General features: G+C 49.9%; 1 protein-coding gene and 1 pseudogene across 1 annotated transcript; both read right to left on the reverse strand.

Annotated features, from left to right (window-relative positions):
• Positions 1-2,483: 2,483 nt before the first annotated feature.
• Positions 2,484-14,224, reverse strand: LOC135275312 (putative speedy protein E13). The gene is made up of 6 exons (XM_064376780.1): positions 14,116-14,224; positions 12,985-13,212; positions 6,536-6,594; positions 5,225-5,310; positions 2,664-2,832; positions 2,484-2,543 (listed from the first exon to the last, which is right to left on the reverse strand). The coding sequence occupies exons 1-6, from the start codon at positions 14,222-14,224 to the stop codon at positions 2,484-2,486; spliced, it is 711 nt and encodes a 236-aa protein (XP_064232850.1).
• A 7,507-nt stretch (positions 14,225-21,731) lies between these two features.
• On the reverse strand, positions 21,732-21,829 carry LOC135275492 (U6 spliceosomal RNA; annotated as a pseudogene).
• Positions 21,830-22,482: the final 653 nt, after the last annotated feature.

The raw sequence follows: 22,482 nt of genomic DNA on the forward strand, positions 1-22,482 counted from the left end.
CTTGGCAATGGACTACAGTAAACTGTTTAGGCCTTTCCGCAGCCCAAATCAGTGCCAGTATTTCTGTTGCACATTCGATTCCTTGTTATTTGCATTTAGAAGCCTCCCTTTTTTTTTTTTTGAGACTGAATTTTGCTCTTGTTGCCCAGGCTGGAGTCCAATGGCTCAATCGTGGTTCACGGAAACCTCCGCCTCCCGGATTCTAGGGATTCTTCTGCCTAAGCCTCCCAAGTAGCTGGGTTGACAGGCATGTGCCACCACGCCCGGCTTATTTTATATTTTTAGTAGAGATTGGGTCTCTCCATGTTGGTCAGGCTGGTCTCAAACTCCCAACCTCAGGTGATCGGCCCTGCTCAGACTCCCAAAGTGCTGGGATTACAGGCGTGAGGTCCCCTTTAGTCCAGATCGCCCCATGGGCATGGACCACAGAGATTGCATCTTGTGAGTCTGCAGAAACAGTGAAGGCCTTGTCCTGTGTTAGGTTCAGGGCTCGGGTTCATGCAGATTTTCCTGGCCCTCTGTGCTGAACTCCCTGTGGGAGGCTCTGGGCTGGTTTCCTGTAGGTAGAGAACTTCACATCCTGCCCTTCACTGGCCTCTTTTCATGAAGCTCCTGCCGTCTACCGACCATGGCTTCCTTTTCTTCTTCAACCACATCTCTGTTATTAAAGCTCTGGAAGTCAGCCGGGCACGGTGGCTCATGCCTCTAATCCCAGCCCTTTGGGAGGTCAAGGTAGACGGATCACTTAAGGTCTGAAGTTCGAGACCAGCCTGGCCAACGTGGTGAAACCCTGTCTGTAATATTTACAAAAATTAGTCAGGCATACAGATGGTGGGTGATAGTCCCAGCTACCAGGGAGGCTGAGACGGGGTAATCACTTGAACCCGGGAGGCAGAGGTTGCAGTAAGCTGAGATCACACCAATGTACCTGACCCTGGGCAAGAGAGTGAGACTCTGTCTCTACAAACCAAAACAAAACAAAACTCTAACTTGGGATTAGCCTTCTTTTCTAATTTTTTAAAAAATATTAAGAAAAAAATAGATGTAGATGCTATGTTGCCCAGGCTGGTCTTAAACCCCTGGCCTCAAGTGATCCTCCCTCCATAACCTACAGAAGTGCTGGATTATAGGTGTGAGCACTGTTTCCAGAACTACCACATAGCTATAAATATAATAGATTATCATGTAAGTATCATAGATAAAGAGTGCTCACTTCAGGAACACATATCATAATAGATAAAACAATTTAATAAAAGATTTAGGATAAACAATTCTTTCTTAAAAAAAGAAAATTATATTTCTGTATATATAACAGCTATAATTCTCATCAAAAACTCTATAGGAACAGCAAGTTTTCAAAAGTAAAACAATTTCCAAACTATTTGAAATAAATGTTGGAATAATTCCCCACCCCTCCACCCCTAGGAGGACAGCGTGATCACTCTATTGAGCTCTTTCTAGGACAGTCCAGGTTCTTCTAGATGATCTGCACAAATGGCTCCTCTCCTCCTTCCTGGTGTCTGTCTGCCATTAGCATTGGAATAAACTTTGTGCTTAAAATCCACATCTCCCCTGGGCCCGGTGTTCTGGAAGTGAGAGAGAGGATGTCAGGCTTCAAGGAGGCAGTTCTCTAGGAAGGTAATTCACATCCCACATCTATTGTAACTAGAGTTCAGAGCAATTGATCAATCCAGTTTCCTCTCCTGCTCTTCATTCTCTAGCCTGCTTCTGAATCATTGTGTTCAATTGTGATAGGCACACTTTGGTGACCCTGACTCCAAAACTCACTTAATATACCCAAGGCCATCCCCAGTGATCTGCTTCCTAGCCAGGACTTTGCGTAGGTCTGCCCAGGGAGTAGAGCACCCTCAGACAATGTGGCTTTACACTTCATCACATGTGGGGCCTTTCGTGTCACTTAAGATCTAAACTGGTAACCATGCTAGATACGTTTCTAATGTGACAACATCACAAACCATGTGTCCCAGGGCCTAATCCATAATCCTACTTCCTAATGTTTATGTCTCATGCTGAGTCCTCAACATGGTTAGATGCACAAGATGTAAACCAAATCTTCACTGAATCCTCAACCCAAATAGGTAATCCAAGGGTGTCAATCCTAATGAACCTCCCCGACCTCAGTATTTCTGATGAATTTTGAGACAGGGTCTCGCTGTGTTGACCAGGCTGGAGTACAGTGGCAGGATCAGGACTCCCTACAGCCCCAGTGTCCCAGACTCCAGTAATCCTCTCTCCTCAGCCTCCCGAGTAGTTGGGAATAGAGATGCCTCCTACATCGCCCAGCTAATTTGTGAATTTTTGTGGAGAGTGGATCTCGCCAAGTTTCCCAGGCTTGAAGCTGGATCAAGCAATTGGGTTCCTTGGATTTCCTAAATAGACACAATATTCTGCCTTAACTCCTGAGGACACAGGCATACCTTCCCTCAGGCCGATGACCTCAGGCCTCCACGGTCCCTGGAGCTCTAGGAAAGGAGGGCACGATTTCGTGCCCACACCCAGTGCTCTGGGTCATAAGCCTGGATCTGCAAAAACAAACACCCCTTGAGAAGCAGGGACTCCCCAGGATACCCGTCCATCCCCTCATCCAGCCTCCAATCACCTGATTCCTCCCCACCTCCTCCACCTCCCCACACCCCACCCACCTCCTCCAGCTCCTCCAGGGAAACCCAAGCCCTGCAGCGCATAGAACGGAAGAATTGGAACCGAAGCTTCTGGAATAAGAGTCGCTGGGAGCAGTTCTTCCCATACAGGAAGTAGAAGATGGCTTGTTTGGGGCCCTCGTCGTCCTCCTCCATGTCATTGGCCAGGTAGCTGGGGGCAGAAATCATGCTGCTGCTCAGGGGCAGCACCAGGAGAGACCTCCGGCTGAGGTCAGCTTCCCAGAGAGGAAGGTGGGGGACCCTCCTCAGCTCAGGACTGGCACCCACCCTGCAAAGAACCATGCCTTTTTCAGGAGGGCCCTGCTGGACAGATGCCTGCTCAAGGGTACCCCTCACACCTTCGGGATGGAGACAAAAAGCCAACTGGTCGCTGAGAGTGAAGGCTTAGGCCTGGAATCCCAGCACTCTGGGAGGCTGAAGTGTGTGGATGACTTGAGGCCCGGAGTTTGAGACCAACCTGTTCAACGTGGCAAAACCCCATCTCTACTAAAAATATGAAAATCCCCTAGTGTGGTGGCACACAGCTTAGTTCTAGCTACTCCAGAGGCTGAGGCACAAGAATTACATGAACCCAGGAGGCTGAGGTTGTAGTGAGCTGAGATAGGTCCGCTGCATTCTAGCCTGGGAGACAGAGTGAGACTCTGTCTCAAAATAAATAAATAAATAGGATGGCCATGGTGGCTCATGCCTGTAATCCTAGCAAATTGGGAGGCTGAGGCAGGTGGATCACCAGTTCAGGTGATTGAGACCATCCTGGTTAACACAGCGAAACACCATCTGTACTAAAAATAGAAAACATTAGCTGGACCTGGTGGCATGGGCTTGTGGTCCCAGCTACTCAGAAAGCTGAGGCAGGAGAATCGCTTGAACCCGGGAGGCAGAGGTTGCAGTAAGCCAAGTTGGTGCCATTGCACTCCAGCCTGGTTGACAGAGCAAGGCTCCATCTCAAAAAAAAAAAATTAAAAATATAAATAAAATTGAATAAACATGTAAGTAATTGTCCAGGTGTGATGGCACAGCCCTATAGTCTAAGCTAATCAGGAGGCTGAGGTGGGAGGATGACTTGAGCCCAAGAGATGGAGGCTGTAGTGAGCTATGATCTCACCACTGCACTCCAGCTTGGGGGACAGAGCAAGTCTTTGTCACACAAAAAATAAAAGAAATAGAATACATTGATATTTTTCCAAGATCCTGCCTTCTGTAGGCATCTAGTCTAATGGGACTGGGAGAAATCAGGGCAAATAACCTCATCCCAATGTCACATCATAATAGGATGTCACTGGCATGCTATGGGCATGCAGAGGTGGGAAGATGAGGGAAGGCATCAGAGAGGCAGTGGGGTGAACTGGCGTCAAGGAATGGGTGCTTCCCTTCAGAACCACACGTGTGCAGGACCCCAGACAGAAAACACAGATGCAAAGTCGAGTGGTGGGCATTTGGAAGGAGCGGTGGAACCAAGCCAGGAGACAGCAGGATGGTGAGCCGGTTTGGCTGCAGAGAGATTGTAGAGAGGGTGGAATTGGCACTGTGGACCTGGCCTCGATTTCAAAAGACATCCGCTAAGGAAGCTGTTCAAGTGGGCAGTGAGGGGTCAGACCTGTGCTTTGGAGAGATGTTCAGGCTGCACTAGGAAGCCCCCTGGCTTGGGGAGAGGCTCCAGGAGGCCCCAGCAGGGAGCATTTGGGAGTGGATTGGAGTGAAGTGTGGGGGCCTGAACTGTGGCCTCTGTCATGGGAACCCAGAGGAGGATGATGAACCTTTGCATTTGGAGTTGATGTGGGAAGGAGAGAGACAGAAGAACCAGAAGTGCCTGTTGCTGGGGGAAGCATCGTGTCTGCTCCTTTTCCTCTCACCTTAGGAGGGGTGGATGGTTCCTTTGGTTTTATTCTTTTATTTTTAAACTGGCATTTGAGTTTGGTTTTGTTTTGAGAAAACATCTTGCTTTTTCGCTGAGGGTGGAGTTCAGTGGCTTAATTAATCGTAGCATACTGCAACCTCTGCCTCCTTGGTTCAAGTGGTTCTCTTGCCTCGGCCTCCTATGTAGCTGGGATTACAGGTTAACACCACCAGGTCCAGCTAATTTTTTTTTTTTTTTTTTGAGACATAGTCTTGCTCTGTCACCCAGGCTGGAGTGCAATGGCATTATCTTGGCTCATTGCAACCTTTGCCTCCCAGGTTCAAGCGATTCTCCTGCCTTAGCCTCCTGAGTAGCTGGGATTACAGGCACATGCTACCACACTTGGTGAATTTTTGTATTTTTAGTATAAGCGAGGTTTCACCATGTTGGCCAGGCTGGTCTCGAACTCCTGACTTCAGGTGATCTGCCTGCCTTGGCCTCCCAAAGTGCTGGAATTACAGGCATGAGCTATCACACCAGGCCTTGTTTTTAGAAGGAACATCTAAGAACGCCATTGAATAATCCTATCTTGTTTATACACAGAGTAAAGAGGATAAATAAAGAATAAATGAGAGGTTGGAATCTGACTTGCCCTGCTGTCCCAGGGTGTTGGATATTGACGGATAGGAGGAAGCAAAGCACTCACAGAGCCAGGAAGAAATGAATGCGTTGGTACTGCCAGGAGGAGAGGCGCGCGCGGCCAAAATACGCTATGACCATGGCCAGCAGGTACTGATGGAGAGAAAGGAACACAGAGAAGGAGAGGTCACATCTTGGAAGAGGAAGATCGTGCAGATGGGTGAATGGGGGCAGGGGAGGGGTTGCCCATCAGAGAAGGGACCTCAGTGTTGGGGTGACTGTGCTCATTGGGAAATAGTGAGGTGGAGAGGTATTAGAAGGTCAGATGCAAATCTGAAAAGCTGGAGGAAGGGATGTCGAAGTTCCCAGGAAGCTGAGCTCCAATGGGACCTTTGCAGGGAGTGTGTCTAGGTTGGCTGGTGTCAGGAGGGTCTTGTGTGTGCTAGACAGAGAACTGTCCCAAAGAGCAGAGAGTAGAGGGGCCGGGAGCTTCAGGGCTGTGGCCAGACTGTGGCCCAGGGCTCAGATCCCTAAGGACCGCCAGGAGAGGCAGGGGCCACTCACTCACTCTGCAAGAAACCAGCAGAGTCCCGAGGGAGATGCTGACAAATCATAAAAATACCAAGAATAGCTGGGAGTGGAGGCTCAAGCCTGTGAACCCAGTACTGTGAGAGGCGGAGACAGGAGGATCAAATGAGCCCAAATTCGAGAACAACCTGGGCAACATAGCGAGACCCTCTTTCTCCAAAAATTACAAAAATTAATCAAGCATGGTGGCATGTGCCTGTAGTTCTAGCTACTCAGGAGGCTGAGGCAGGAGAATTGCTTGAACCCGGGAATTAGTGGCCACTGTACTTTATCCTAGGGAGCAGAGCTAGACTCTGTCTCAAAAAAAAAAAAAAAAAACACAAAACACACAAAAAACACCTGGGTTAGTGCCAAGACTCAAGACCGTGGGAGCTGGCTGGGCACAGTGGCTCATGATTATAGTAACAGCACTTTGGGAGGCCAAGGCAGGTGGATCACCTGTGGTCAGGCATTCAAGACCAGCGTGGCCAACATGGCAAAACCCTGCCTCTACAAAAAACACAAAAATTAGCCAAGCATGGTGGTGCATGCCTGCAATCCCAGGTACTTGGGAGGCTGAGGCAGGAGAATCGCTTGAACCCTGGAGGGGGAGGCTGCATGGAGCCAAGATTGGGACACTGCCCTCCAGCCTGGACAACAGAGCAAAACTCTGTCTCAGAATAAAATAAGACTGTGGAGTGTCAGGTGGGAGCTGGTGGAGGAGAGGGGAGGGGAACTGTGGGTGTGGAAGCTGTGCCCTCCTCCAGGCTGTGTTGGAACAGGAACACAGTTTTGTGGAGAACGACCTTACCTTGTCAGATGCCCTCAGATCTTTGTCCCAGGCCAGGAATCTTTTCACGACAGGATCCTCTGTGATTAGAGATCAGATGTTAGCGTGAGAAATGGAACGGAGTTTCCATGGGAGAAACAGGGCAGCCAGGAGAACTGCGCCTCCCTGGGGAAAGTCTCAGGATGGTGGCTGCGGGTGAGGTGGATGGAAGAGGAGAGAATGACTTTCACTGGGCAAGGGAGAGAGACTCCTGCTCTGAGACTGCCCTGAGAAGAGGCTGAAGGAGGCCCTGGGTGTGAGAATCTACTGGATGGAGAGCTGAGAAGAAGCCAGGATGCCCTCCCCGCAGACACGCAGGGACCACTGCAGAGTCATAAAGTGATTCCCTTCATTTCCTCATGAGACAGTCACATCAGGGTGTGACCATGGCCTTGGTATCCCCCTCTAGGCATGGAGATAGTTAGGTTCAGAATAGTCAGCAAGAGACATTACGTTTCTGAGGGCACAAATGGAAATGCTTTCTTTGTTTTTTGATTTTGTTTTTCTTTATTTTTTTATTTCTTTATTTCATATGGCGTCTCGCTCTGTCGCTAAGGATGGAGTTCAGTGGTGTGATATTGGCTCACTGCAACCCCCACCTCCGGGGTTCAAGCGATTCTCCTGTCTCAGCCTCCTGGATAGCTGGGATTACAGGTATGTGCCACCACACCAGGCTGAGTTTTGTATTTTTAGGAGACACGGGGTTTCGCTATGTTGGTCAGGCTGAACTCCTGACCTCAAACTCCTGACCTCAATAGATCCACCTGCCTCGGCCTCCCAAAATGCTGGCATGACAGACATGAACTACTGTGCCTGGACTTGGTTTTCCTTCATTGACAGGGTTTTGCTCTGTCACCCAGGCTGGAGTGCAGTGTTGCAGTCATAGCTCACTGCAGCCTCAAAGCCCTGAGTTCAAGCGGTCATCTTGCCTCAGCCTTTCAACCTCCTGGGATCTCAGGCATGAGCCATGCACCTGGCCTGAAACCAAGCTTTCTTATCCCAATCGCAGACCTTGATCAAGTCTAGCTGAATTGTCTATGGCCTCCTAAGTCCCTCATGAGTGATCACCTCTGAGTCCTCCCGCATGGAGCGCTTACCCACTGGGGAAGCATGTATTTCCCATGGGAAAAGTATGGTTATGGGAAGTTTCCTCTTTTTTAAAAGAACAGGATTGGAGGTGCTCTCTGGAGTGTCCTACCAAGCAGCCTGTTGAAAGCCTCATGGTGTTCAGGGAGCACGGGTGACAGTCGCCTGAGTTTCATCTTGAGCCCCTGAAGCGTCTCCAGCACCCAGGTCTCCTCAGGCTCAGGGGTGCACTCCTCTGGCTCCTCCTTGGGCTCCTCCTCAGATTTGTCCGACCACTCCCTCTTCCTTTTACGGCAGAGGAACCAAGGCGAACCGGGACCTTCCCAAGGAGATGAGTAAAGAAAGCAGGCCACCGTGTAATGCTTCTGCAATTGATCACCTCAGACCCTGACCCAAAACCCCAAAGCACTCTCCATCCTCCCCAGCCCCGCAGACTGTTGGCTTTTCCCTTGCTGAACCCCATGTGCCTCTCCTCCTCCTCCCCATTCTTCCATCTGTCTGTCCTCAGAACACTTCCTCATTTCCTTCTCTGGTCCCTGGCTCTCTGAGCCCAACCTTTTTTTTTTGAGACTGTCTTGCTTTGCCACCCAGGCTGGATTGCTGATTGTTGTAGTGCAATCTCAGCTCACTGTAACATCTGTCTCCTGGGTTCCAGTGATTCTCCTGCCTCAACCTCCCAAGTAGCTGGGATTACAGGTGCCCACCATAACACTCGGCTCATTTTTGTACTTTGAGTAGAGACAGGGTTTTACCATGTTGGCCAGGCTGGTCTCATACTCCTGGCCTCAAGTGATCCTCCTGCCTTGGCCTCCCAAAGTCCTGGGGGTACAGGTGTGAGCCACTGCACCCAGCCCTAGTCCCTCCTTTCTTCCCCCACACACTCCCTCAGATGTTCCTTCCTGACTTCTGGGTCTTTCTTTCTTTCTCTCTTTCTTCCTTTTTTTTTTTTTTTTTTTTTTTGAGACAGAGTCTCACTCTCTCAACCAGACTGGAGTGCAGTGACTCTATCTGAGCTCACCGTAACCTCTGCTTCCCAGGCTCAAGAATTCTCCTGCCTAAGCCTTCCAAGTAGCTGGGATTACAGGCATGCACCACTACTGCCTGGGTAATTTTTGTTATTTTAGTAGAGACAGGGTTTCACCATTTTGGCAGGCTCGATCCAACTGCCATGACCTCCCAAAATGCTGGGATTCCAGGCATAAACCACCGTGCCTGACCCCCTCTCTTCTTCTTGGTCAGTCCTCTCCCATCTCTCCTTCCTCCAGTCCCCTCGCCTGATTGTCCCGGCACTTCATTGTCCACCACCTCCGGGAGGAGTACCCTGAGGTGCTAGGCTGGGAGGCTCCTCTCCTCAACCTGGGGCTGAGGTTGACAGCTGGCCATGATCTCTCCCAGACTCTGTTCCCTCCCATGAATCCTGGTCCCTGTTCTGTCCAAAGCCTTCATCCAGACTGTACTAGGACCCAGAGGAGTGCATTCTCTAGTCTGAAGGCTGGGGAGAAGTCGGGCATGGAGAACAGCTCTGAGAAGATGCTGTTGTCCACCTGAGCTCCCAAGCACCCACGGAGTTCGATGCTTCCAATGAGGAAGGTTTGAATTGCAGATGTCTTTGGTCATTCCAACCTGGCCAACAGTTAGAAGGAAAACATAGAAGTGAGGCACGGTGGCTCACACCTGTCATCCCAGAACTTTGGGAAGCCGAAGCGGGCAGATCATGAGTTCAGGAATTGGAGACCATGCTGGCTAACAACGGTGAAACCTCACCTCTACTAAAAATACAAAAAATTAGCCAGGTGTGGTGGTGCTGGCCTGTAATCCCAGCCATTTGAGAGGCTGAGGCAGGAGAATCGCTTCCACCTGGGAGGCAGAGGTTACATTGAGCCGAGATTGTGGCAGTGCACTCCAGCCTGGGCAATAGGGCAGGCTCCTTCTCAAATGAATAAATAAATAAATGAGAAAAGTCAGCAAGGGACATTAAGTTTCAGACAGGACAGCTAAACCACTTTTTCTGTTTTTTTGATTTTGTTTTTCTTTCTTTTATTGTTATTTATTTTTTGGAGACAGACTCTCACTCTGCCGCTCAGGATGGAATGCAGTGGCATGATCTCGGCTCACTTGCAAGCTCTGCCTCCTGGGTTCAAGCCATTCTCTTCACTCAGCCTCCTGAGTAGCTGGGATCATAGGCATACACCACCATGCCCATCTAATTTTGTATTTTCAGTAGAGACGGGGTTTCACCATGGTAGTCAGGCTGGTCTCGAACTCCTGACCTCAGATAATCTACCCACCTTGGCCTCCCAAAGTGCTGGGATTACAGGTGTGAGCTTCTGCACCTGGCCTTGGTTTTTCTTCTGAGACAGGGTTTTGCTCTGTCACCCAGGCTGGAGTGCAGTGGTGCAGTCATAGCTCACTGCAGCCTCAAAGTCCTGAGTTCAAGTGATGTTCTTGCCTCAGCCTCCCAATGTGCGGGGATCTCAGGCATGAGCCACCACGCCTGGCCTGAAAGCAAGCTTTCTTATCCCTATCACTGACCTTTATCAAGTCTAGTCTAATTGTCTCTGGCCTCCCAAGTGTCCCTCAGGAGGGATGCTTGGGATCCTCTGTGTCCTCGCACATGGTGAGCTCACCCACTGGGGTGCATTTCCCATTGGGAAAGCATGGTTATGGGAAGTTAACTCTTTTTTAAAAGAACAGGATTGGGGGTGCTTTCTGGGGTGTCCTCCTACCAAGCAGCGTGTTGAAGCCCTCGTAGTGCTCAGGGAGCACAGGTGATACTCGCCGGCACTTCAGCTTCATCTTGAGGCTAGACAGGGTGTCCACAACCCAGGTCTCCTTAGGCTCAGGAGCGCACTCCTTCTCTGTCCCCTCCTCCAGCTCCTCCTCAGATTCATCTGACCAGTCCCTCTTCTTTTGCCAACAAAAGAAATTAGGCGGGCTGGAATCTACCCAAGGAGATGAGTAAAGAAAGCAGGCCACCATGTAATGCTTCTGCAATGGATCATCTTAGACCCCGACCCAAAACCCTAAACCATTCTCCATCCTCCCCAGCCCCACAGACTGTTGGCTTCTGTAAGCCATTTTTCCATCCTTCTCCCTTGCTGAACCCCATGTGCCTCTCCTTCTCCTCCCCATCCTTCCATCTTTCTGTCCTCAGAATGCCTCATTTCCTTCCATAGTCCCTGGATCTCTGACTCCTTTTTTTTTTTCTGAGACTAAAGTCTTCTCTGTCGCCCAGGCTGGAGTGAGGTGTTGCCATCTCGGCTTGCTGCAAACTCCATTTCCCAGGTTCTAGTGATTCTCCTGCCTCAGCTCCCCAGGTATCTGGGATTACAGGTGCCCACCACAATTCCCAGCTCATTTTTGTATTTTTTGTAGAGACAGGAATTTACCATGTTGGCCGGGCTGGTGGCAAACTCGGCCTTGTGTGATCCACCCGCCTTGGCCTCCCAAAGCACTGGGATTACAGGTGTGAGCCACTGCGCCTGGTCTGAGTCCCTTCTTTCTTCCCCCACACCCTCCTCAAGTGTTCCTTTCTGATGACTGGGTTCTTCCTTCTTTTTTTTTTTCTTTTCCCACACAGGGTCTCACTCCCTCACCCAGACTGGAGTGCAGTCGCAGGATCTCGGCTCACTGCAACCTCCACCTTTGAGGCCCAAGCGCTTCTCCTGCCTCAGCCTCCTGAGTAGATGGGATTACAGGTGTGCACCAGTATTACCAGGATCATGTTTGTATTTTTAGTAGAGATAGGGTTCCACCATGTTGGCCATGCTGGATTCAAACTCCTGACCTCAGGTGATCCACCTACGTAAGCCTCCCAAAGTGCTGGGATTACAGGTGTGAGCCACTGCACCCAACCCCCTTCCTTCTTCATAGTCAATCCTCTCCCATCTCTTCTTCCTCCAGTCTCTTCACCTGATGGTCCTGGCACTTCATCATCCACCACCTCCAGGAGGGAGTACCCCAAGGTGCTAGGCTGGGGGCTCCTCAGCTCAACCTGGGGCTGCAGTTGACATCCAGCCATGATCTCTCCCAAACTCTGTTCCGTCCCATGGAACCTACTCCCTGTTCTGTCCAAAGCCTTCTTCCAGACTCGACTAGGACCCAGAAGAGTGCATTCTGTATTTTCAAGGCTGGGGAGCAGTTGGGAGCAGAGAACAGCTCTGAGAAGATGCTGTCGTTCACCTGAGCTCCCGAGCGCCAACAAAGTTCAGTCCGATCAGGAAGACTGGAATCTCTCATGTCACTGGTTATTCCAACCTGGCAGCCAGTTTGAAGAAAAACATAGGGGGTGGGCATGGTGGCTCATGCCTGTATTCCCAGCACTTTGGGAAGCCAAGGTGAGCATGAAATCAGGAGTTCAAGGCCATCCTGGCTACCACAGTGAAACCTCATCTCTACTAAAAACATAAAAAATTAGCCGGCATGGTGTGATCCTGGTCTGTAATCCCAGCTACTCAGGAAGCTGAGGCAGGATAATCGCTTACATCCAGGAGGCAGAGGTTGTAGTGTACCAAGATCACACCATTGCAGTCCAGCCTAGGTGATAGGGCAAGACTGTGTCTCTAAAAAGCAAATAAAGTCAGCAAGAGACATTAAGTTTCAGAGGGTACAGCTGAAACTGCTTTCTGTGTTTTTTTATTTTGTTTTTATTTTATTTTTGTTTATTTTTATTTTTAGGAGACGGAGTCTCACTTTATCGCCCAGGCTGGAATGCAGTGGCTCCATCTTGGCTCACTTGCAACCTCTGCCTCCCTGCTTCAAGTGATTCTCCTGCCTCAACCTCCTGAGTAGCTGAGATTACAGGTCTGGGCCACCACACCTGTCTAATTTTTTATGTTGAGTAGAGACAGGGTTTCACCATGTTAGTCAGGCTGGTCTCCAACTCCTGACCTCAGGTGATCTACCACCTTGGCCTCCCAAAGTGCTGGAATTACAGGCATGAGCTACCATGCCTGGCCTTGGTTTTTCTTCTGAGACAGGGTTCTGCTCTGTCACCCAGGCTGGAGTGCAGTGGTGCAGTCATAGCTCACTGCAGCCTCAAAGTCCTGAGTTCAAGTGATGTTCTTGCCTCAGCCTCCCAATGTGCGGGGATCTCAGGCACGAGCCACCACGCCTGGCCTGAAAGCAAGCTTTCTTATCCCTATCACTGAACTTTATCAAGTCTAGTCTAATTGTCTCTGGCCTCCCAAGTGTCCCTCAGGAGGGACGCTTGGGATCCTCTGAGTCCTAGCACATGGTGAGCTCACCCACTGGGGTGCATTTCCCATTGGGAAAGCATGGTTATGGGAAGTTAACTCTTTTTTAAAAGAACAGGATTGGAGGTGCTTTCTGGGGTGTCCTCCTACCAAGCAGCATGTTGAAGCCCTCGTAGTGCTCAGGGAGCACGGGTGATACTCGCCGGCGCTTCAGCTTCATCTTGAGGCTAGACAGGGTGTCCACAACCCAGGTCTCCTCAGGCTCAGGAGCACACTCCTTCTCTGTCCCCTCCTCCAGCTCCTCCTCAGATTCATCTGACCATTCCCTCTTCTTTTGCCAACAAAAGAAATTAGGCGGGCTGGAATCTACCCAAGGAGATGAGTAAAGAAAGCAGACCACCATGTAATGCTTCTTCAATTGATCACCTTAGACCCCGACCCAAAACCCCAAACCACTCTCCATAGTCCCCAGTCCCGCAGACTGTTGGCTTTTCCCTTGCTGAACCCCATGTGCCTCTCCTTCTCCTCCCCATTCTTCCATCTCTCCCCAGAACGCTTCCTCATTTCCTTCCCTGGTCCCTGGCTGAGTCCCTCATTTTTTTTTTTTTTAAGACAAAAGCTTGCTTTGTCACCCAAGCTGGAGTGTAGTGGTGCCATCTCAGCTCACTGCAACCTCCATCTCCTGGGTTCCAGTGATTCTCCTGCCTCAGCTTCCTAAGTAGCTGGGCTTACAGGTGCCCACCATAACACCTAGATCATTTTGGTACTTTTTGTAGAGACGGGGTTTCAATATGTTGGCCAGGCTGTCTCAAACTCCTGTTTTTAAGTGATCCACCTACCTCAGCCTCCCAGCATGCTGGGATTACAGGTGTGAGCCACCGCACCCGGCGTGAGTCCCTTTCTTCCCACACACCCTCCTGACTTGTGGGCCCTTCTTTTTTTTGAAACAGGATCTCAGTCTTTCACTCAAACTGGAGTGCATTGGCATGATCTTGGCTCACTGCAACCTCGGCCTCCCAGGCTCAAGCGATTCTCATACCTCAGCCTCCCAAGTAGCTGGGATTACAGGCACGCACTACTAACACCCAGCTAATGTTTGTATTTTAGTAGAGACAAGGTTTCACCATATTGGCCAGGCTTATCTCTGACTCCTGACCTCAGGTCATCCACCCACCTCATCTTCCCATAATGTTGGTATTACAGGTGTGAGCCACTGCGCCCGGCCCCCTTCCTTCTTCTTAGTCGATCCCCTCCCATCTCTTCTTCCTCCAGTCCCCTCACCTGATGGTCCCAGCACTTCATCATCTATCACCTCCAGGAGGGAGTACCCTGAGGTGCTAGTCTGGGGGCTCCTCTCCTCAAGCTGGGGCTGCGGTTGACACCCAGCCATAATGTCTCCCAAACTCTGTTCCCTCCCACGGAAACTGGTGCCTCTTCTGTCCAAAGCCTTCTTCCACACTATTAGTACCAGTAAAAGTGTGTTAGCTCTTCTCAAGGCTGGGGAGAAGTTGGGAGTGGAGAACAGCTCTGAGAAACTGCTGTTGTGGACCTGGGTTTCTGAGCGCCCACGGAGTGCTGTCCAATCAGGACAGTTGGAATCTCTGATGTCATCAGTCATGCCCAACTGGCAGCCGGTTTAAAGGAAAGCACATGTAACTGCCAGACTGGTCTCTTGTCCTGGAGATCCAGGGTCAATAGTGTCTGGATCTCCTGGGGTCAATGGTGTCTTGGGGTCAGTGGTGTCTCCTGCCACTGTCCCAACCTCAGACCATTGTTCAAAAGCATCTTCATGGTCTCCATATCCTTCTCTTCCCTGTCCCAGCTCACACCTGTAATCCCAGCACTCTGGGAGACTGAGGCAGGTAGATCATGAGACCATCCAGGCCAAAATGATGGAACCCTATCTCTACTAAAAATACAAAAATTAGCTGGGCATGGTGGAGTGCACCTGTAGTCACAGCTACTTGGGTGGGTGTGGCAGGAGAATCACTTGAACCTGGGAGACGGAGGTGGCAGTGACCTGAGATCCTGCCACCACTGCACTCCAGTCTGGTGACAGAGTGAGACTCTGTCTCAAAAACAGTTTGGCCTCCCAAAATGCTGGGATTACAGGCCTCCACACCTGGCCTCTATATTCATGGCCTTTTTTGTTGTTGTTGTTATTGTTGTTGTTGTTGTTGGTTTGCTTTTGAGTTCAACCTTGTTCGTTATATTTAAGGTATTTTATACCACTTGAAAAATTATAGATAATTGATGTATGTTATGTTCTGTGGTGGAAATTGGTTGACTAACCCCAATCCTCACCAGAGAAAATTCAGTTCTCACAGCATTTCTCCATTTACATAATCATCTCAATATTCCTGATCTGCAAATATGTCTGTTTCTGAGATTCTCTCTCTCTTTCTCTCTTTCTTTTTTTCTTTTCTTTTCAGACAGGGTCGCTCTACGGCCCATGTTGGAGTTCAGTGGCGACATCTTGGCTTAGTAGTTCAAGGAATTCTGCCTCAGCCTCCCAAGTAGCACGATGGTACAGAGCTTGGGACAGATCACATCAGACACATGGGGCCCATGAGGGCCACCTTTGGGCGTGGGGGAGGTGTAAGAAGGCGCATTCACCCCCCAGCTCTGTGTCAACCAGAGCCACCGCACCACACCCTGCCAGCCCATGGCCACCTCCCATGTGGCTGCAGCCGGGGCCAAAAGTTCACGGCGGCCTAACCGGAAGTGTGGCGTGGTGGATGCTTCCGGGAGTTGTAGTCCGTGTGTGTGTCGGGGGAGGGGGCCGGGGGTCCCTTACACAGAGTTTTTGAGGTGTGGGACAGCGATGTGGGCATTTCCGGACTCAGGGCTGTTCCCATGGCGACTGGCACGTCGGACACGTGTGGGTGGGGCGGCGCCCTGACTCCAGGGCTGTGCCGAGCGTGTACGTGGCCGGCACCCACTTGCTGCAGAACCGGCGCTGCACTGGGGTCCTGGGAGTGGCTCCTCCCGACGTCTCCGCGGGGTGTCGGGTGCTGCTGAGTTGGGCTGGCGGACTTGACAATTAGTGGGTCCCAAGCAGCGGCTGGTCCCTCATCTCACTACCCCTCTCTGCTCCGTAGCTCTGCCTCCTTGGACCCCAGCGTCCCCTGGAAGCTCGCGGAGGGCACCTGCTGCTGGGACCACCTGGACGCAGGTGAGCCGGGGGCTTGTTCTCTGCACAGGGGATGCCGCTCTTCCCTAAGAGTGGGTTTGTTTCTGTCCCTTCCCCTGGAGCTTCTCTGCCCATCCAGACCCCTCAACTCCACTGCACTCCGGAGCCTGGGTCTCTAGGGGAAGACGGGGTGCTCTTGGGGAAAGTCCCTGTCTCTTGCGGGGAGCGGGTAACCCCCTTCTTTCTCTTCAACCTGGCTCATGCAGACCCCCCATCGCAGCCAGTGGTGGGCACTTAGCTAGGAGGGAAACGAAGGCAGGATGTGGAGTGGTTGTTATTTCAGGCATCTGGGCTCATTCAAAACATCTATTAAGTGCCTGGGTCCGATCTTGGGGAGCACAGAGCTGGGGCTCCTCCTTGGTTGTCCTACAGCGGTGATGTTCACGTTAACAGGTGGCGGTGATCCAGGGGTAGGCCCCCTCATAGTTACCCCAACTATCAGGATGCATGAACACCCAGGGGAGGGAGGGTCAGTTTCAACTGGGGAAGGGGTGACTTCAGGTCAGACTTAAAGAAAAATAAGGTCTTGCATGTGAAAGGGTGAAAGGGTCTTCCAGGACCAGGGAGGAGCTTTCGTAATCCCAGCACTTTGGGAGGCAGAGGCGGGGGGATCATGAAGTCAAAAGATCGAGTCCATCCCAGCCAACATGGTGAAACCCTGTCTCTACTAAAAATACAAAAGTTAGCTGGGCATGGTGGCATGCATCTGTAGTGCCAGCTACTCGGAGGCTGAGGCAGGAGAATTGCTTGAACCCGGGAGATGGAGGTTGCAGTGAGCTGAGATCTCCCCACCGCACTCCAGCCAGGTGACAGAGTAAGACTCCATCTCAAAAAAAAAGAATAGGGAGCACCCACCCCCATTTGTCCAGTCTGTGTCTCCCAGAAAAAAAATATTTAAAAAAGAAAAAAGAGCAATCCCCAAAGGTAAAAGAGTCTGAGCAGAAATTTGCAGAAATTTAAAAACAAGAGAGGAACACAGCTGGGCATGAGGGCTCATGCCTGTAATCCCAGCATTTTGGGTGGCTGAGGTGGGTGGATCTCCTGACGCTGGGAGTTGAAGACTGGCGTGACCAACATAGCAAAACCACATCTCTACTAAAAATACAAAAATTAGCCGGGCATGGTGGCATGTGCCTGTAATCCCAGACTTGGGAGGCTGAGGCAGGAGAATCGCTTGAACCCGGGAGGTGGAGGTTGCAGTGAGCCAACATCATACCACTGCACTCTAGCCCGGATGACAATGTGAGACTCTGTCTCAAAAAAAAAAAAAAAAAGAGGAACAGTTCTGTTTTATGAAATAAAGTGTTATCCTGATTTTTTTTTTTTTTTTTTTTTTTTTTTAAAGAAAAGAAACAGAGCAAGTTAAAAAGAAAATCTCGGCCAGGCATGGTGGCTCACGCCTGATAATCCCAGCACTCTGGGCAAGTGGATCACTTAAGGTCAGGAGTTCCAGACCAGCCTGCCCAACATGGTGAAACCCTATCTCTACTAAAAATACAAAAATTAGCTGGCATAGTGGCACACACCTGTAATCCAAGCTACTTGGGAGGCTGAGGCAGGAGGATGACTTGAACCCGGGAGGTGGAAGTTTGGCCTCGCCTTGACCTCCTAAACTACTGGAATTACAGGCATGAGCCACCATGCCCAGCTGAATGTATTCTTTTAAGCACTTATGGGATACTTACAAAAAATGATAAGCTAGGCCAGGTGTGGTGGCTCACACCTGTAATCCCAGCACTTTGGGAGGCCAAGGCAGGCAGATCACTTGAGGCCAGAAATTCCAGACCAGCCTGGCCAACATGGTAAAAACCCATCTCTACTAAAAACACAAAAATTAGCAGTATGTGCTTACTTGACCACAGGAGGGTGGAGGTTGCAGCCAGCTGAGATTGAGCCACTGCACTCCATCCTGGGTGACAGAACGAGACTTCATCTCAAAGAAAAGTACATTGACTCATCATTTGAGTGCATTCTTTTGTCTACAGCCAATAGCTCAGGCTTTTAAATTGTTATTTAGATCTGATCTTCTTTTTTTCTTTTTTTGAGATGGAATCTTACTCTGTCACCTAGGCTGGAATGCAGTGGCGCGATCTCGGCTCACTGCAACCTCTGCCTTCCAGATTTAAGTGATTCTCCTGCCTCAGCCTCCCGAGTAGCTGAGATTACAGGTGTGTGCTCCCATATCCAGATAATTTGTATTTTTAGTAGAGACGGGGTTTCACCTTGTTGGTCAGGCTGATCTTGAACTCCTGACCTCAGGTAATCCACCTGCCTTGGCCTCCAAAAGTGCTGGGATTATAGGCATGAGCCACTGTGCCCAGCCTGTTACTTAGATCTTATATATCCTTGCTATTTTTTTGTATTCCACATCTTAGTTTCTAAAAATGGCATTAAAATCTTTTACTATGGTGATGGCTGGGCACCGTGGCTCAGGCCTGTAATCGCAGCATTTTGGGAGGCCAAGGCACGTGGATCACTTGAGGTCAGGAGTTCTAGATCAGCCTGGCCAACATAGGGAAACCCCATCTCTACTAAAAATACAAAAAGTAACTGGGTGGTAATTGTGGGTGCCTGTAGTCCCAGCTACTTGTGTGGCTGAGGCAGGAGAATCACTTGAGCCTGGGAGGCAGAGGTTGCGGTGAGCCGAGGTCACACCATGCACTCCAGTCCGGGAGAGAGAGTGAGACCCTGTATCAGGAAAAACAAAAAATATCTTTTACTGTGATAGAGGATGTATTCGTTTCTCTTTCTTGCATCTTTTTGGTTTTGTATTCATGTGCAGTGCATATCTGTGGACATGCACTTGCTGATGCTGACCTGAGATGAAATTAACATCTGTTTGTCGCTTTGCTTCTTTGCAGTGGGTTGTTTTTTCTCCCTGTTTCCATCTCTGGCCTTTTTTTTTTTTTCTGGAAGGCTAGATGTGCATAGCATGGTAGAGACTAGGACATGGGCTGGTTCTGCTGAGCTGTTACTGTGTAAGGAGCAGGGAGGCCCGGAGGGTGATTGAGCAGGTCCAGCCAGGAGTCGAGTGGGAGGTGGGCTTGTCACTGTGGTTACCACAGTGGACCACCAGCTTCACAATTCCCTAGCAATGCTTTGTGCTGTAAGTGACCTTCCTCTCTTAATTCCCGCCTCGTGTTGACGGCTGCTGTTTGCATCTCCAGGTCTGTGGGTGGACGAGTTCTCTTTGTTGTCTCAGTCCTGGGTGGGCCCTGGGTCTCTCAGTCACAGTGATCCTGTCCCTCCCCTGGTGTCAGGGGAGAGCCAGAGCCCAGGACCTATTCCTGCCCCTTGTTTGAGGGGGAAAGCACAAGGTCTCGCCTCTGCTCTGGGGGCAACAGGGTTGACTGACATTCCCCTGGCAGCTTGAGGCTTTTGTTCCTCAGAAGAGTTCTGGAGGGGCCTTTGTGTGTTTCCCTTGGCACACGGCAGCCACATCTCTTCTCCAGACCTTCACTCCCAAGGAAGTCTCTCTGGTCTGCCCAGCCCCAGTCTTTCTCGTGAGCACCCAGGGAACATCTGTATTAATTTTATTTATTTTTATGTTTGTTTTTTGAGATGGAATTTCGCTGTTACCCAGGTTAGAGTGCAGTGGTGCCATCTCGGCTCACTGTAACCTCCATCTCCTGGTTCAAGCAATTCTCCTGCCTCAGTCTCATGAGTAGCTGGGATTACAGGCACTAGCCACCATGCCTGGCTAATTTTTGTATCTGTATTTCTATTTTTTGGGGGGGACAGAGTTTTGCTCTTGTTGCCCAGGCTGGAGTACAATGGCACAATCTCAGCTTACTGCAACCTCCGCCTCCCGGGTTCAAGCAATTCTCCTGCCTCACTCTCCCTGGTAGCTGGGATTACAGGCATGTGCCACCATACGTGGCTAATTTTTGTATTTTTGGGAGAGATGGGGTTTTACCATATTGGCCAGGCTGGTCTCGAACTCCTGACCTAAGGTGATCCACCCACCTTGGTCTCCCAAAGTGCTAGGATTACAGGCGTGAGCCACCGCGCCTGGCCTATTCCTAACATTTTCTAACCGTGCATATCAGGCGCCTGTACCCCTTTCCGCCGGATGTCTCCAGGCATCTCCTACCTCATACGTTGAAACTAAACTCCGAGACCCTCCACACACCAACCTGTATGTAACCCATGAGCCTTTCATAGCTCAGTTCCCTTCATTGAGCTCCTAGAAATAATTTTGACACCACCTCCCTTTATATAATTCATTTATTACCCTCTCACTTCCATTTTAAATTATGCCCAGAATCTGACGACCACTCACCACCTCTCTTCACTGCCAGATAGCGTATTTTTATTATGTATCCGTTCATCATCTCTCTCCCCGCTAGCATGTAAGCTTCATGAAGGCAGCAGCTTTGTGTCTTTCATTACTGCTAAATTCCAGTGCTCAGAACAGGGCCTAACACATAGTAGGCACCCAGTCAATGTATTTTTTATTGAGAGAGGATCTCACTGTGTCTCTCAGGCTGGAGTGCAGTGGCATAATCACGGCTCATTGCAATCTTGAGCTCCCCAGGCTCAAGCAATCCTCTCATCTCAGCCTCCCAAGCAGTTGAAACTACAGACGCATGCCACCACCCCAGCAATTTTTTAAAAAATATTTTTATTTTATTTTATTTTTCTATTTTTTTAATAAAGACAGGGTTTCACCATGTTGGTCAGGCTGGTCTTGAACTCCCGACCTCAGGTGATCCACCCGCCTTGGCCTCCAAAGTGCTTGGATTACAGGCGTGAGCAGCCACGCTTGGCCTATTATTTTTATTTTTAGTAGAGACAGGGTTTTACCTTGTTAGCCAGGATGGTCTCAATCTCCTGACTTCATGATCCGCCTGCCTCAGGCTCCCAAAGTGCTGGGATTACAGGTATGAGCAACCACGCCCAGCCCTAACCCCAGCTAATTTTTGTGTGTGCTATATAAAGACAGGGTTTTGCACCGGGCGTTGTGGCTCACGCCTGTAATCCCAGCACTTTGGGAGGCCGAGTCAGGTGGATCACGAGGTCAAGAGATTGAGAGCACCCTGGTCAACATGGTGAAACCCCGTCTCTACTAAAAATACAAAAAATTAGCCGAGCATGGTGGCACATGCCTGTAATCCCAGCTACTTGGGTGGCTGGGGCAGGAGAATTGCCTGAACCCAGGAAGCGGAGGTTGCGGTGAGCCAAGATTGCGCCATTGCACTCCAGCCTGGGCAACAAGAACAAAACTCCGTCTCAAAAAAAAAAAAAAAAAAAAAAGGCCGGACGTGGTGGCTCACGCCTGTAATTCCAGCACTTTGCGAGGCCGAGGCGGGTGGATCATGAGGTCAAGAGATCGAGACCATCCTGGTCAACATGGTGAAACCCCATCTCTACTAAAAATACAAAAAATTAGCTGGGCATGGTGGCGCATGCCTGTAATCCCAGCTACTCAGGAGGCTGAGGCAGGAGAATTGCCTGAACCCAGGAGGCGGAGGTTGCGGTGAGCCGAGATCGCGCCATTGCACTCCAGCCTGGGTAATAAGAGCGAAACTCCGTCTCAAAAAGGAAAAGACAGGGTTTTGCTATGTTACCCAGGCTGGTCCTGAACTCCTGGGGTCAAGTGACCCATCTGCCCGGCTTCACAAGCGCTGAGATTCCAGGCGAGAGCCACCGTGCCCAGCACCATGACTTTTGATATTTTTATTTTCTTTTTATTTATTTATTTATTTATTTATTTATTTTTTTAAATAAATTTGCTCAGGGGCCATGCTAATCTTCTCTATATCGTTCCAATTTTAGTATATGTGCTGCCGAAGCCAGCACGATATTTTTATTTTCATTATCATCCAGTTCTAATTTATTTTTAAATTTAATTAATTAATTAATTAATTAATTATTTTTTTTGAGACGGAGTTTCGCTGTTGTTACCTAGGCTGGAGTGCAATGGCGTGATCTCGACTCACCGCAACCTCCGCCTCCTGGGTTCAGGCAATTCTCCTGCCTCAGCCTCCTGAGTAGGTGGGACTACAGGCACGCGCCACCATGCCCAGCTAATTTTTTTTGTGTGTGTGTGTGTGTGTATATATATATATATGTATATATATATATATATATATATATTTTTTTTTTTTTTGAGACGGAGTTTCGCTGTTGTTACCCAGACTGGAGTGCAATGGCACGATCTCAGCTCACCGCAACCTCCGCCTCCTGGGTTCAAGCAATTCTCCTGCCTCAGCCTCCAGAGTAGCTGGGACTACAGGCACGCACCTCCATGCCCAGCTAATTTTTGTATTTTTACTAGAGACGGGGTTTCACCTTGTTGACCAGGATGGTCTAGATCTCTTGACCTCGTGATCCACCCGCCTCGGCCTCCCAAAGTGCTGGGATTATAGGCGTCAGCCACTGCGCCCGGGCAATTTTTTGTATTTTTAGTAGAGATGGGGTTTCACCATGTTGACCAGGATGGTCTTGATCTC

This window comes from Aotus nancymaae, unplaced genomic scaffold (genome assembly GCF_030222135.1).
Source record: "Aotus nancymaae isolate 86718 unplaced genomic scaffold, 86718_ANA_hifiasm-v0.15.2.pri h1tg000016l, whole genome shotgun sequence".
NCBI classification, from domain to species: domain Eukaryota; kingdom Metazoa; phylum Chordata; class Mammalia; order Primates; family Aotidae; genus Aotus; species Aotus nancymaae.

Excerpts from the sequence above, each read along its gene's own strand:
- LOC135275312 (XM_064376780.1), bottom strand. The coding sequence starts at position 14,224 with ATGGCTGGGTGTCAACCGCAGCCCCAGCTTGAGGAGAGGAGCCCCCAG. Across the intron at positions 13,213-14,115 it reads TGAAGTGCTGGGACCATCAG|CTCCTTGGGTAGATTCCAGC; the intron begins GTGAGGGGACTG and ends TTCTTTACTCAT. Across the intron at positions 5,311-6,535 it reads ATCTGAGGGCATCTGACAAG|TACCTGCTGGCCATGGTCAT; the intron begins GTAAGGTCGTTC and ends TCTCTCCATCAG.